The sequence below is a fragment of the Mirounga angustirostris genome, unplaced genomic scaffold (genome assembly GCF_029215605.1).
Source record: "Mirounga angustirostris isolate CCGP_5_RB_7025 unplaced genomic scaffold, mMirAng1.0.hap1 SCAF_6, whole genome shotgun sequence".
Taxonomy (NCBI): Eukaryota; Metazoa; Chordata; class Mammalia; order Carnivora; family Phocidae; genus Mirounga; species Mirounga angustirostris.
Window position 1 is genome coordinate 105,745,756 of NW_026991714.1, and position 15,779 is coordinate 105,761,534.

Genomic DNA, 15,779 nt, shown 5'->3' on the forward strand with positions numbered 1-15,779 from the left:
GTCAAAGTCTCAGGAAAGCTCCAGGAGGGCAGAATCACATGTTCTCGGTCATCCTTTAAGCACAGCACTCAGCACAATGACTGGGACACAGCAGGAACTCGCACTTGGGAGCTGAGCAAACATGTTGGGATGGGAACTTTCCTAAATCTGTTCTACAGCCTAGCTGGCATTTGCCTTTGAGGTCAGTGGCTAAGGTCACAAAACCTCTTACAGAGATGGGCATGGAATCTCTTTCTGAACTGCCTCCATGTCCCCTAAATAAGAAGGTATACAGAGGGGAGATAAGATTGCCCTTACTGATAATCAGTACCCATATCGGGAGCAGCCCCCATGGTGCTGGAGTGGGAGCAGGTCATTGTTACACGACACTTATACTAGATGTGGGAGCTCGAACCCCGAGAGACAGAATCAGGTTTCCATGAGCCTCACGTTGCAACAGCTTCTAAAGTTCTTTTAATAGAAAGAGAGGAGGGGCTTGGACAACTAAAAAGTTTCCTGGTGCATGATGGCAGCATCAGTGGGACAAACCCCAAGTCTACCAGGAACCACTCTGCATAGCTCTGGAAAGACTTCTATCACAATGAACGACATCACAGGAAGACAGAAAACACAGTGCAACTCACTCTCGGATGGTGGCGTTTGTCCTCTCGACTTGGAACTTACCCAGGAAGGATTCACCCAATCAAACTTGAGATTGAGCAGAAAGACTCTTCAGGGCTTATAATTGGAAAAGTCATATTTGGAATTCTTTTTTTTTTTTTTTTTTATGGAAGAAAGAATATCTGAGAGCAAAAGTCTAGGTTTGAATATGACTTTTTATTTTTTTAGGTACACAGTTCATCTCCCACCTACATTTCTATTCTTGTTTTCAGAACAATAGCTGGAACATTTTGATAAGTGTGTGGAAGGGAAGAGAGACAGCAGGAAAGTGGAGGGGGGAGAGGGGGACAAGCCTTCATTCCATTAGTATTATCAGGAAATTGATTTAATATGCATCCCAGTCTCTTTAAATAGAGCTTCAAATTTGAAAGGGACTGAAGATGTGGCTTACAAGAATTCAAAGCAGATGCAAAGAAAGAAGCGCCCACATCCACACCCACCAAGACCCCTCTCATCAGAAAGGAATACCTAGCATGTTACATTATACCATACAGCATCTAATGACACTTGCTTTGGGTATCTGCCCCTCGGTTCTGAATTTCAGAAGTCGTCAAGGGGTCATTTTTCCAAACTATTAGGGCAATCTCAATTCTTTTTTCCTCCCCCAAAAGTTTAATGCTAATCAAAGCAGAATGTCTAATCAGTCCAAGATGGCCTGTCAACTTGAATTATCTGTCTTCCTATTTACTGTATCTGTCTGTCTACAGTTCTTCATATCTTTGTGAAGATCAGTTATTGGGGCCTGTGTTTCCTTCTGACTAGAATGGCTACCAGATGATCCTTCCTGGTGATATGTTGATGATTTGCTAATTTATGGCTTTTAAAATCGAGGAATCTGAAAACATTGCTGGGAGTTCAGGCTGCAAATCACGTGGGCCACGCAAGGAGAGGGCTGAATGGCTTCCCTGTCAAGGCATAGAAGTTTGTGTGAAATGCAAAGCCTCGGTCACATTTCAACTAGAGTGATGTCTGTGATATAGAAATTGCAAATGGCATCCTATAGGAAACACCCCCCACAGGAGTAACCCCCCACCCGCCACATCAGGCTGTGCAGAAGGGAGAGGGAGTGTTGCCCGAGCTGTGTGTAGATGGGAAAGGAAAGGAGGCTCATGGTACTGGGCCCAAGACAACACCACACGAATTAACCCCACATCTTATTCCCAAGTGCTGGAGTCAGCCCTTATCAGAAAAAGTCAAGATGGAGGGGCGCCTGGGTGGCTCAGTTGGTTAAGCGACTGCCTTCAGCTCAGGTCATGATCCCAGGGTCCTGGGATCGAGCCCCACATCGGGCTCCCGGCTCTGCGGGAAGCCTGCTTCTCCCTCTCCCTCTCCCCCTGCTTGTGTTCCTGCTCTCGCTGTCTCTGTCTCTGTCAAATAAATAAATAAAATCTTTAAAAAAAAAGAAAAGAAAAGAAAAGAAAAAGTCAAGATGGAAATGTTATTGTAGGAAGACGGTCACCTCTGGGAACCAAGAGGGGAATAAGCTCTGAGTTTGAACTCCCCAACCACTTTGGTGGCCAAATAATGTAACGTGTACCTCAAGAGAGATGAGGCGTATTTGGAAATCTCTATGGGTGTGACTATATTTATCCCCAGTGCCTGTGTGTTGTGAGCACTCAATAATCACATGTGAAATGGATGGTGATGAAGGAAGGACTCACGCCTACTCTCTTGGAGGAGGGTGTAGACTCTGGGGTAGATTAAGTGAGTCTTTGTAAAGAAATAACTGTTGACCTTTGGACACCATAGGAGCACCAACCCTCGTGCAGTCAAAAATCTACATGTTACTTTTGACTCTCCCTAAAACTTTACTAATAGCCTACTATTGATCCAGAAGCCTTACCAAGAACATAGTCCATTGACACCTATTTTGTACATTACATTTATTACAGACTGTATTCTTATAATAAAGCAAGCTAGAGAAAAGAAAATGTTATTATGAAAATCATAAGAAAGAGAAAACACATTTACTATACTGTATTTATCCCAAACAACCCGCGTGTACGTGGACCCACACATTTCAAGCCCACGTTGTTTAAGGGTCAGTGGCAATGCCTCCTCTGGCAAAGTAGCTCCTTTAAGATTCCAAACCTTTAAAAAACAAAAAGTGGTCTAGAACCACAGTGGGCAAAGCTTGAGTGTGGTTGAGAGAACGGAGTGGAACTTCAAGACCGCCAGGCAGGAGGGAATAGAAAGTGGTCTCAGGAAAATAGAGCTACCCTACAATCCAGCAATTGCACTACTGGGTATTTACACCAAAGATACAAATGTAGGGATCCGAAGGGGCACGTGCACCCTGATGTTTATAGCAGCAATGTCCACAATAGCCAAACTGTGGAAAGAGCCTAGATGTCCATCGACAGATGAATGGATAAGGAAGATATTGTATATATATACAATAGAATATTATGCAGCCATCAAAAAATGAAATCTTGCCATTTGCAACGACGTAGATGGAACTAGAGGGTATTATGCTAAGTGAAATAAGTCAATCAGAGAAAGACAATTATCATATGATCTCACTAGTATGTAGAATTTGAGAAACAAGGCAGAGGATCATAGGGGAAGGGAAGGAAAAATGAAACAAGACAAAACCAGAGAGGGAGACAAACCATAAGAGACTCTTAATCTCAGGAAGCAAACTGAGGGTTGCTGGAGTGGTGGGGGGTGGGAGGGATGGGGTGGCTGGGTGATGGACATTGGGGAGGGTATGTGCTGTGGTGAGCGCTGTGAATTGTGTAAGACTGATGAAGCACAGACCTGTACCCCTGAAACAAATAATACATTATATGTTAATAAAAAGAAAAACAAAAGAAAGTGGTCTCAGAAAGGAACAAAGGACACAGAGAGAGAGGAGGAAGCTATTTCTGATCTGAGAGGAGGCACAGAATTAAACAAGAACCCAATAATAAGGAACCAGGGAAGGATGCCCTCTCTCAGTAAGTCGGTGGAGATGACGAGACAAGCAAAGTAGAGCATGAGAGGAAAATAAGATTTTAAGACTTAGTCCCAGGGGCGCCTGGGTGGCTCAGTTGGTTGAGCGACTGCCTTCGGCTCAGGTCATGATCCTGGAGTCCCGGGATCGAGTCCCGCATCGGGCTCCCTGCTCAGCAATGAGTCTGCTTCTCCCTCTGACCCTCCTCCCTCTCATGCTCTCTCTCTCTCATTCTCTCTGTCTCAAACAAATAAATAAAATCTTTAAAAAAAAAAAAAAAGACTTAGTCCCATGGAAGTAGAATCAAAGATGGATGGTTGTAAGAGGGGTTCATGTAATAGGAATTTTAAAACTAGGGTGTTGGCTCCGCTCAGGTTTGGAGCATCAGAAGCTGGGGTCAACCGCCAGGACTCAGGCTGTACCATGTCCTCCTCTGAAATGGCACCTCCCAGGACTTCTTTAGGGTAAGTCATCCCTGTTTGTCTCTCTAACAGAATTTTAGTCTTTTTTTTTTTTTTAAGATTTTATTTATTTACCTGACAGAGAGAGAGAGCCAGCGAGAGAGGGAACACAAGCAGGGGGAGTGGGAGAGGGAGAAGCAGGCTTCCTGCCGAGCAGGGAGCCCGATGCGGGACTCGATCCCAGGACCCTGGGATCATGACCTGAGCCGAAGGCAGATGCTTAACGACTGAGCCACCCAGGCGCCCCAGTCTTTTTTGTTTTTATTTTTTGCCACATGCATTAAAATTTGTACTTGGTGTTTTCATCAGTCATAGCCTTGCTCACTGCCTGTATCCTCTTACTGGCTGCAACATCCATGAGGACAGGTTCCACGGGTAGCTTGCTCCCCACTGAACCCCTGGCACCCAACACAAACCACATCGCGCTGGGCACGGAGGCACGTGGTGAACATCCACAGACTGAAAATGAGCCAGTAGACATGATAACAGGAACAGAGAGTGAGGCAGGAAACAGACTGTGCTCTAATATTTCTTAGCTCATGAAATTCTTGTCTAAGTCATTGAATGCTCTTTAAAATATGACCACTGCATTAAAGAACATAATAAAGTATCTGTTTTCATTTTTAAGTGGAAAAGCATGATAAATTCTGCCGACCTCTATGGCTTTAGGGCTCCCACTTACAATCCAGAGGTGACACCTCATGTTGAAGGCAGACTGCCCTAACTCTCTCCAGGAAGACCCAGCCTCCTGAGGGTTACCACTCCCACCCAAAGCTCTGAAATAAACCCAGAGAGTGTATCTAACACAGGACTTTCCAGGAGGGTCTCTTGCTACTCTAATTCTCACTGACAATTAAAAAACTGCCCCCAGACGACCCATGGAACGTAAGGGAACAGGTGAGTATATCTGCCAGGGCAGGGAACATTCTTCTTAAGATGCCATTCAGGTAGGCTCTGCCTGGTTGAAAATGTTGAGGCCCACAAATAAGGCACAAATCTCATTTTGGTCATGATCTGTCTGTCCATCCTTAAGAGCCCCTCATTGTTACAAGTGTACAAGAGGTAAATACCTTTCTAGCCTCACCAAATGAGAAAAATCAAGGAAGAAATGGTTTTGTCCCCTCTCCACCTTTTGGTCCTTGACCCCAGGGGGCCAGGACCCTTAGAAGCAATAGGTGAGCATAAGGAAGAGAGAAGCCCCCAGTGATACTCAGATATTTCTCTTCCTCTCCATCATGTGCACAGTGTTGTGGCCCTACTCATGGGTAGAGGTGGAGGAAAACATACAACCATAGGACCATGGGGTTCAGAACAGAAAGGGATCTCAGGAGATGATCTCTAGAGACAGCATGGCCCAGTGAAACAAATTGCCCCTGGGTTCAAATCCCAAATTTAGCCTTTATTCACTGTGTGCCATCAAGTAAGTCACATAACCTCTCTGTTCCTTAGTTTCCTCACCTACTGCAAAGGGAGATGATAATGCTTTCCTTATGTGGTTGCTGTGAGGATTAAGAAATACGCAAGTTTGTAGGTATTACTACTGTCTAAGAAGGCAGTCTTAAGGCTTTCGGCCATAGTGATTCACTCTCAACTGCAAGTATGTGGCACTCCTCTTATATAAAGAAAAGTTCTAAGGGAAGTCATAACATTTAAGTTCCACAGCTTTCTTGCATTGGAACTAGAGCCAGATTGGTCTGTAACAACTGTTCCCCCCAACCAGAAGGGGGGCCCAGACTCTTCATGAGCCAGGGGACCATTCCTTCAAGTAGACCTCATTCACTTTCCTGGCCCCCTCTTGCCTTCTTCTTGTCCTCTATTATTCATTCTCCTCTCTCTGTGTCCTCTCAGCATTTGGCTACCAGAAACCAGTAGAATAATCCAAACGCATCCATTCTCCCTTCTCCCCAACATCTGGCCGAGGACTACCTCAGTTGGGGGCCCCAGAAGCCCATCATGGGATATACACAGTCTGGATGGCTCCCTGGCCTGGCCACCTCTAACAACGGGGTTACAGCAGATGGATTCCTCTCTGTGGCTGATTATTTTCCATGGCCCTTGGCCATGTGACCTTGGACCATGATCTTGTCAGTTCTCATAAACTAAGCAGGAGTGGCTGAGTCACACACAGAGAAGAAATCTCTGGGGGACACGGCAAGGGCTGTGGGAGGAAGGAGAGCAAGCCGGATCCCGAAGGCCATGGGAGCCTCACCCTCCTGCCCCCCACCTCTGAGCAGCTTTGATTTTACATGAAGGGAAGGAGGAAGAGACAGTACCCCAGGGGACAGGCTGGGCTGCAGGTGGGCTACCCTTATTAATAAGATCTGGGGTCTCAGCCCAAGAAGCCAATTGTCCCCAAGACCTCCAACCCACAGAAACTGCCTGCATAAGCTACTCACTGAACCCCCGGTTATTGACACCCAATTCCTATTCTTAGGAGCCCTGATACATCATAATCATAATAAGATAAAGTAGAGAACAGCCAACACTCACACATGCACACGTCCCCACATCTACCATTGGCTCTGGATGTCCTCTGGGAGGTCAAGTGATGAACACTGATAAAAGCATTGGAAAAAGACACTCCGGGCCCTTGATCCCATGTTGATGGTGAAGATGTTCTGGGGATGCTACGTGGAGTGTTTACCTTATGCCAAACACGTAGATGAAAACAGAAAATGAGGTAATGAGGTGCCAACAAAATCTCCATGTTCTCCAATATCCTGAAATTGGGTGTTGTGTAAACAAAACCCTGACTTTCCCTGCCTAATTTTTGTGTTTTTGTTTTTCTGGTTTTGGGGTTTGTTTGTTGTTTTTTTTTTTTTTCACTCTAAATCATCTTTAGATTTCAAAGTTGTGCGTGTCTGTAGCTTTGGGTCACAAGTTACCTTAAATTCTCTGACAAGTTAATGCATTGTTCGAGAGGTTATTTCTGAGTAAAATATGCACACATAAACAATCTCCTTAACTATGTATATGTTTTAATTACATTCTGGGCATCCACTTGATGAAATCCTAGGGAGAAGAGTATACGTATGTGTGTCCGTGAGTCTAGGGCGTATATTTTTGCATACACAAAAACACGGGGCAAAGCATGCTATTTTAAGAGTCTGAACTCTATCTTTCAACAAAGTTTAGCTGCTTTCCTTTTGCAAATGCACTTAATTTTATCTGGAAACTTTTTGACGTTAGAAGTAGAACAACTGTAGTTTCTCATTATGTTTGTTGCCAGAGTCCATGCTTGGTTGCTCAACTAAAGACCTTATATTGCTAATTACTACCACATGCCCATATCCCAAGCGAAAGAAAACTTATTGATTCTGACAGCCCATTCTCTCAACACTGAATTCCAAATGAAAACTCAAATTTTGGCCAAACATAACATTTCATCAATCTTGTTCTACTGACTGGAAAACAACATCAAACAAAGGGTGCTAATGGCCCTTTATTACCGTTCCTTTCCCAAGCTTATATTTTCTGATGAAAGATCTAAGTGACCAAAGGGCTTTTTTAAACTACTTAGTAATTAGCTTTTGAACCAGGAAACAATGCGTAAAGTAAAGTGAATGGTCCCAGTGTTGATGACAGGACCTACTCTCTGTCCTCAGGGTCGGGGGACATCGGAGACCCAAAGAGCACATTAAAAGCAAAGTGTGTATTTTCATAAAGGGAGGAAAAAAAAAGCGAAAGAGAAAAAAACAGGCTAAAAGGGCATGATAAAAGATGACAGAGACGGAGCCAGAACAAAAGCCATGGGAAGTCTGTGATCTGAAGTCACTTGAGGGTTTGAGTGCAAGTGCCAAGGCGAGAAAGATGACCAGATCCGACCAGGGGCGGGTGAGAGACTGCTGGTCTGAGGCCCCCTCTAGGGCGCCCACCGACAAAAGCCACCAGCCACCCGGCCCACCCACACTGGACCAGGGAAACTATTTAGAGGAAAAACATTGTACCTGGAGTGAGAGTCTAGAAATATGTTCAACATAGACTTTAGGGCAATTGACTTTATGGGCTTCTTCAGGGGCAGTGATAAGGAAATGCTGGCTGAGCTAGTGGGGTGGGAGGCCATAAAGAGAGCCCAGTTCCTCAGAATGCCTTCTGCTTTATGGCGACCTGTTCACACCTTAAAGGCGAAATGGACAGAGGAGCTGTTTTCCTCTTGGCAATGGAATAAATGACCAATGGGAATCTCTGGACTTCTCTGGCCTTTTGGATCCAACCAATGGCCCAGAAATCAGAACAGCTTGGTTCTCATCTCATCCAGGACTGTTAAGATAATAGGAAGAGGAGGGCTCCATTAGAGGGAAGGTGGAGGAATGTGCTGCCTCCACGGAAGAGACGCCAACTGGCCTCCTTTCGCCCACTGTCCTTTGTTCCTTTGAAAGGAAACTGGTATCCTGTGGGTAGTTCAAGAAAATGAGTCTTTTTTTTTTTCCACCTCCTCATTTTCTGAATGAAGGACTGGACACCTGAGCTCAGGATACACTGGGATCACCGACAGGAGATGAGGTTTGCTCCATCCAATAGGACCGCCAGTCAAGGAGGAGGCGAGGGGGAAGGGCAGTGCTATGCTTTTATTTTCTCTTAAAAAACAAAATAGGCTGTTCAATTGTTCATCTGAAAATTTATCAGAGGAGGGGCACCTGGTTCTGCGATCGGAGCTTCTAGGATTGGGAAGGGGCCTGAGTGATGAAAATACTCTCATCTCGTTCTGGATGGTAATGACTGAGTGTGCACATAGGGACACATCCCTTGAGCTGTACATTAAAGCTGTGTGCCTCTTACTCTATGGAAGTTAAAACAAAAACAACAAAGCTGAGGACCCAAGAAAAAGCTTTAAAAAAAAAAAGTAAAGTAAAGAATAGTTGCCACCAGCCCTGCCTGGTGCTCTGGCAGAGGACAGAGATATTAAGGCCCTGCTGTTTACAGAGGAGTCAACCTTCTGGTTGATAATGAACCCATGCATTGATACAGATATTGATAAAATGATCGGAGCACAAAATGAAACAGTCCCTAAGAAGAATGCATTGATGTACAGGGAACCAAACAAAAGACTCCCATCAGGACTAGTATGTCGTGCCCTGACATACCATAGATAGACTATCTTGCCCAGAAGGAATCTCAACTGAGTAATGAGTCCCTCTGAGGACAAGCTCGGTGTCTCCTGGCTAAAGAGAATTGGTTTCCTGGCTGCCACAGTGCCTTGACAGTAGGCAAGGTGACCTTGACCTTGCCCTCCCTAAGGCTTCCCTGCTGGAGGACAATCCCATGTTACTGCTGCACAAAAAAACCCCCTAGGATGGCATCACATTGGTCTGGGGGACCAGAATGTAATCACTAAGCCAGTCGATGTGAAGAATGAATGAGCTTGGTTTCCTGCGGAGAGATTAGAACAGAAAATACAGGTCCAGTTATCTAGGGATCCCTTCCAGGAGAAATGCAGTATGTGTCTCAGAAAGATGGGTGGGGAAGAAAGCCACGAATGGGCACAGATCTGGGTAGTCAGTCCACGGGTGACAGCTTCCTGGGGTAATTCTGACATCACACCCCACACAGAATGTGGCCCTTCCCTCACAGAAGCTTCAGGGGCGGCATTCAGGTGTCACCACCAGAGGGGCTCTGGAAAATCACTCAACCCCATCTCTTCTGATGCAACTGACTTACTTTCTGCCTCCATGTTTGTTAAAAGTCCCGCCGAATTTATTCCGATTCAGGATGAGACCAGCAATTTCGGGCACGTAGCGGGCAAACATTGCCTACATGCATGAAACAAAGAAACAAGAGCCAAAAAAAAAAAAAAATGGCATGCAGAGAGGATTCTACCACAGCAGAGGCAGCAAAACCTCTTGGCATACTTACTTTCTTCCACTAACCGCACTATAGGAGCCCCCGTATTTCTTGCGGTTTCCTATTAATTCTATGATTTCAGGGACGTAGCTGGCAAACATGGCCTGAGGAGAAGACAGGAGACAGAAGAGAGACTGAAAAGACAGGCCAAAGAAAGGTGGTGACCTTTTCAGAAGGCGGGGGGGGGGGGGGGCTCTAAGATCCAAAAACACAAAAGGGTTAGGACTGCAAAGGTATATACTAATACGGTGGATTATAAAGATAAAAGCACAAAAGCACAAAAAAGGCAAGCTCCTGAAAATACACAGGACCAAACAAACATTAGCCAACCTAGACAACTACCAAAAAAAAAAAAAAAATCACAGTCAAGAAAAATGCAAAGGAGACAGGAATAAATAAGTTGACATCTAGCTTTTCTTGCTGAAGGGTTCACTACAGGGGGTGCATGCTGGTGAAATCACACTCACACACACACACACATACACACACACACACAACGGCAAGGTAAGACCTTTCTTTCTAGTTAAAATTCACAGGAGAATCAATGCCTTTTTGAGTGACGAAAGACAATAAACACCAAAAGAAGATTAAAATAATATAAACTTTTTCCATTTAAAAAAAATCACTAAAAAGCACAAAAGGTAAATTTAGGAAATCACATGGGAGGACAGAATAGCAAGGAGAAACACAAATCTGCCATGTTTTGTCCAACAAACATTGTGCTTGTGGCTGGATTCGTGGGTCTCAGTATCTACAGGGACCTCCCAAGTGCTGAGGAAATGCTTGTGTTAGTGGACACACACACACGTACATTTATATACATTTTTTTAAATGTATATATGTCGTATGCATACAGAACAGAGAGATATATATGCATCTTATAAATGTATGTGCGGCGTACACACGTGAAAGCTCTGTGTGAGGGAGGATTCTAATCACTTACCGCAGACGCGGCAAAAATCTCAACTTAAAACGAGCTAGTTTGAAAGACAAAATGCAGCAACCGACCATGTGTTGCCAGAAATCGCCCTTGAAAATTACATCATAACCGACTGTTAGGATCTGCAAAGACCAGAAAAGCAAATAGCAAAACCTTCTGACTTACAAAGGGGGAGGAAGAACATCCCACGGGTCGCTGCATCGTGGAGCTACTCGGCCATTTACAAAACCACACTCGGCTCACATAATGATGTCCACCTGCATGAGACCCGTAGGCTTTCCATCCTCTGTGGGGACCCTACTCTTCAGGGCAGGCCCCAGCCACAGTGTTTGTTGGAAGTTTAGGGGAGGATGGTAAAGGGTGTGGGGGAGCTTTTGAAACTGCAAACTGTCTACAGAGTCTCCACAGCATCCACTGGGTCAGGTGAGAGCAGCTGTCCTTGCCGAAAGTATCAGCGGCTGAATTACATTACTGAGGGACAGACGCTCTCACTTAATAAGGGAGCATCACTTTCTTTAAGACAATTAGGTTTCCTCCTGGCTAAAAGGCTGACCCCGACAAGGGCAGGGTGCCTGGGCCTCTGGGAGACAAGTCTAACATTCCGAAGAAATATGCAGAAAAGTCACCATTTGCGTTTGGATTTACTTAGCCTGATTGTAACACTAAGGCAATCACTTGCTGGTGATGCAGAAACACAGAATCAAAAAATACAAAGCTTTAAAGAAACGGACCATAGAAAATATTAATGACCACAAAAATCAACATCATAATCAAGAGTTCTTACCAGTCCCCCGAGGATGAAGAAGACCATGAAGAGGCGCCCAAGCGTGGTTTTTGCGTAAACGTCCCCATAGCCAACAGTGGACATGGTGACCATGAGTAAATAGACACATTCCCAGTAGGTAAGAGCCTGGTTGTTTTGGAAATTTTCCCATGGGTCCCCTGAATTCTCCACCTAAAGCAAGGGGACAGGGAAGAAAAAAGATGACGTTATGTACGTAGGATAGACCAGGAACACAAAAGGTTCCGCAGGCTCAACACAAGGTGTCTGCGGCCCCAGGTGAGTCTTATAGTAATGACTTGGAACCTCCATGCAGGTAATGGAGAGAGTAGGGTGGTAGTAACACACACATGCCTTCCTAGCTGATGGGGCAGAGAGGGGGAAGGAACAGAGATATGTATCCTTAGTCCGTTTTCTTCTCCTTGTTAAAGATGTGAAGCCTGCAGAGTTTGAAGGCATCGCCCCTGGCCACGTTTTACAGCATTCTCTTCAAGGAAAGAGCCAGAGAGCTGTGCCCTGACCTTTCTCTGTGAGTTTCTGCTCAGTCTCGGAGGGCCTGGCTCCTGTACACCCAAAGAAATTTGAGACTCTCTCACCAGGGGCCTCCTCTTTTCATCGTTTTGACCAAGGCGATGCCTGGTGGGCTTCGCTCACTCAGACCTTACACCCAAACCCCAAACAGCATCTCTCCGAGTCTGACTCTGCTCTCCCGGCTTTGCAGAATGTCAAGGATGGCTCTTCTACCCTGCAAAGAGCAGGAATTTCCCTGAGCGCACAAAAATTGAGCTCATGAGAACAATTTGCTTTTGTGCAACCCCTTAGATGGAGGGTCAGCAAGCTGTCCCTGTAAAGGACCAGATAGTAAATAGTTTCAGCTTTGCGCAACATACAGTTACCGATCTCTGTAGCAACAACTCAACTCTGCAGTTGGTGAATCAGCCAGAGGCAATACTTAAACCCAAGGGGAGTGGATGAATTGGGAGCCCTTTTCCCCAGGGGTGCAGTGTGCCCAACTTTACAAAATACCTTACCTTCCCATTGATATGATCCACCAACAAAGCTGTGGGGGAGGCAGGAGAGATACTCTAGCTACTACTCTCAGGAGAGAGGGAGAAATGTGGGCTGGATCTCCAGGTCTACCCCGGATCCCAGCCCTGCAGTACAGCGCATGGGCAGTGCCTATGATCCACCAGCATGGCCCATGTGGGCAGCCAGCCTCCAGGCCCCCAATCCACTGAGCCTCTGGTTCTTCCTCTGCAGAAAGTTTCCAAAACCTAGCCTCTTTCGCACATCACTTCTTGAGCTCAACGTGCCATTTTCATGGAGGTTTCCTGGTGGAGCAGAAGCTACATCACAAAATGTAAGGTGAGCTCACCTCATGGAAATACTGAAGACCATACATGGTGATTAGGGTTTTTACCTACTAAGAGTGATTTCAGCCAAGAATTCCATCAGCATGAAAGGGTGGGTGGGGAAGCCCTCAGATATAGTGACTGAATGAGAGCCCCCCCGTCCCCTGGCTTCCATCCCAGGCCTGCCTCCCACGATAATTACATAAATCCTGATGATGGGAAGTAACTAAAGGCACCCCTCTGCCCCTTAACACAAGTAGAGTCTCAGCAAGGGAAAGGCACCTTTACTCAAAGCTTCAGAGTTAGATGAGGCTCCTTCCAGTTTTAACAGTTTGTGTTTGTATGAAACACGCTTCCAACAAAAGCTGTGGTCCCTAAAAGCAGGAATAAAGGCCTGCCTTGAGGAGGTGAGAATAGCTTGACTTGATAATGGAAACCTTTCAAAGAGTCATTAATTTAAAAGAATCAACGTTTTGGAGATACAAAATAACTTGACAAGTAATCAGGCAAAAGAATCAAAGGTGGCTTTTTGTAAGGGGGAAGTGGAAAGAAATTGAGGGATGTGAATTTGTTGTTTATCAAAAGATGTGGGTCAAACTCCCAACCTTGTCACCAAGACCTGTTCAAGTGTTGGCTGAGGAAGCACTGCCATCTTGTGGCTGAATGGGGTTACTGCAGACAGAGGGGAAAATCCACCCAACCAGTGAGCTGAAAAACGCAGGTTAATGAAGCAAACATCATTCACCATTTGGAACTAGTTTTGGGTAAAAGGGTTGGAAACCCAGACAACCGTGCAGTTGCTTCTCCTCCTACATTCTGCAGCGAGGCTGAAGTTTCTCTTCAGGGAGAAAAATTTCAAGTAATAAAATGATGCAGGGACAGATTTACTGCAGAAAAGCCAGAGCTGAAGCATCGTCAAGGATACTTACCAAATGGATGAACCCGGCTGCAGTTAGCCATGTGCTGATAAATATGGAGAGCAGATTCACCAGCTTGATGGAATTACTGTGCAAAAGAGACAACAAGCAAAATCCCCAAGTTACAAGAGAAGACCATGTTCGGGCTGCCTTCCAGAGTGACAGCAATCTTTAGGGGACAGATAGCCCAACTCTACTCCCCAGGGCTTCCTCCATCATAAGGGAAGGTCCCAGAAGACAGTCTTGGTAGGTAGGGACAGAGCCAATAGAAAAATGACTCTGGACCACTAAAAGTGACCCCTAAATTAGCCCCTCTATTGGGTTTAACTTTTCTTTACTTAAATTTTATTTTGAAAATTTTTATGTCTACAGAAATATGGAAAGAACAGTATATAAACACTTATATGCCATTCTTCTAGAGTGAGCAATTAGTATTTTGGACATTTTCTTTGTATTCTTTTTCTAGTCTTTTTTTTTTTTTTTTTTTTTGGCCGTACCATTTACAAGTACATTGTAGACATCATGACACAACCCTTAAATACTTTAGCATTTAACACTTAAGAAGGATACCATGCAACAGTTGTCATGCCCAAGAAAATTCACATGAATTCAGGAATGTCATCTAAAATGCACTCTCTCTTTAAATCTCTCCAGTTGCCCTGAAATTATTTAATGATGTTTTCATTCTTTCACCTTGATGCAGGAACCAGCCAAGATTCAGGCATTGCATTTGGTTATTATGTTGCTTTCTTTATTCCAAGGGTCAGGAAACTTTTTCTATAAAGGGACAGATGGTAAATCTTTTAGGCTTTGTGGGTCACAGAGTCTCTGTGGCAGCTATCCTACTTTGCTGCTATAGCATAAAAGTCAGTAAGAGAATGGATGTGTCTGTGTTCCAATAAAACTTTATTTACAAAAACAGGCAATGGGCTGGATTAGCCCTTGTACTATATAGTTTGCTAACCCCTGCTTTGTTCTCCTTTCATCTGCCCCCCTGCCCTTTTCTTTGTTCATTTAATTTTCTGTGCACTCAGGTCAGCTGTCTTATAGAATGTCCCATATTCTGGATTTGTCTGATGGTTCCCCCATGAGTAGATCCTGTTTAGATGCTTCTGTTAAGAATATCTGCCTGGGTTGTCATCACATCAGGAAATTTCCACTCAATTACACTAGGTCTAGTCAGTTGGTTAAGGTGGGAACATGAAATCTTGCCACTTCCCTTTGGAAGGAGCTCATTTCCCTTTGTAATTAATATGTCATCTATGCAGTGAGAATCTGAGACTATATGAATATCCTGTTCCCGCACAACCTCCTGCCTAATAATGTCAGCATCCACCAGTGTTCCTTGAGTGGATCAGTTGGGACTCACTATAGTTTAAGCACCCTGAAAGCAGAGGCCTTGTCTGTCTGGATCCCATAAGGGTAGTGAGTCCCTGGCACATAGTAGGGCCTTTATGCATAAATCCTGAGTGAACTCGCCCCTCCCCCTGCACTCTTCCCTCTTAGCTTCACCCCGTTCACTCCCGCTGGGGTCCAGTTCCTTGAACGCTGTTGTTAGCAGGTCACTTCCCTATCCAAAGTCTCCCTGTTGACTAAAATGTTATGTCCAAACTCCTTCCAACCTCAACACCTGCGGAAGGTTCAGGCTCACCTACCACCTCTTCAACATCCACTCTTGAAACCTCCATCACAGCCAAACTTGTGTCCTATGTCTGTTTTTACTACTATCAAAGATGGTCCTTTCCATCTTTGCAAATATTTCCCTTTCTTCAGAACCTGGTTCAATCCCCACGTCCTTGTTAAAGTGGTCCCCGCACCTGCGATACAAAGTGACTCCTCCTGGCTCTTACTTCCGGCCCCACTCATTGGTAATCAATCCCATCGTCTTAACA

General features: G+C 44.9%; 1 protein-coding gene across 18 annotated transcripts in view; it reads right to left on the bottom strand.

Annotated features, from left to right (window-relative positions):
* The window catches only part of KCNMA1 (potassium calcium-activated channel subfamily M alpha 1), a 734,101-nt gene that overhangs the window by 225,395 nt on the left and 492,927 nt on the right, over positions 1–15,779 (bottom strand). For all 18 annotated transcript variants that reach the window (XR_010412485.1, XR_010412484.1, XR_010412486.1 and 15 more), the window contains 3 exons: positions 13,900–13,975; positions 11,622–11,792; positions 9,910–10,001 (listed from right to left, as the gene is read on the bottom strand). Coding sequence is in view for 14 of the 18 variants with exons in the window: in XM_054508237.2 (XP_054364212.1) it covers positions 9,910–10,001; positions 11,622–11,792; positions 13,900–13,975 (339 nt within the window). In the remaining 4 variants the exon portion in view is untranslated. The remainder of the gene's footprint in view (positions 1–9,909; positions 10,002–11,621; positions 11,793–13,899; positions 13,976–15,779) is intronic.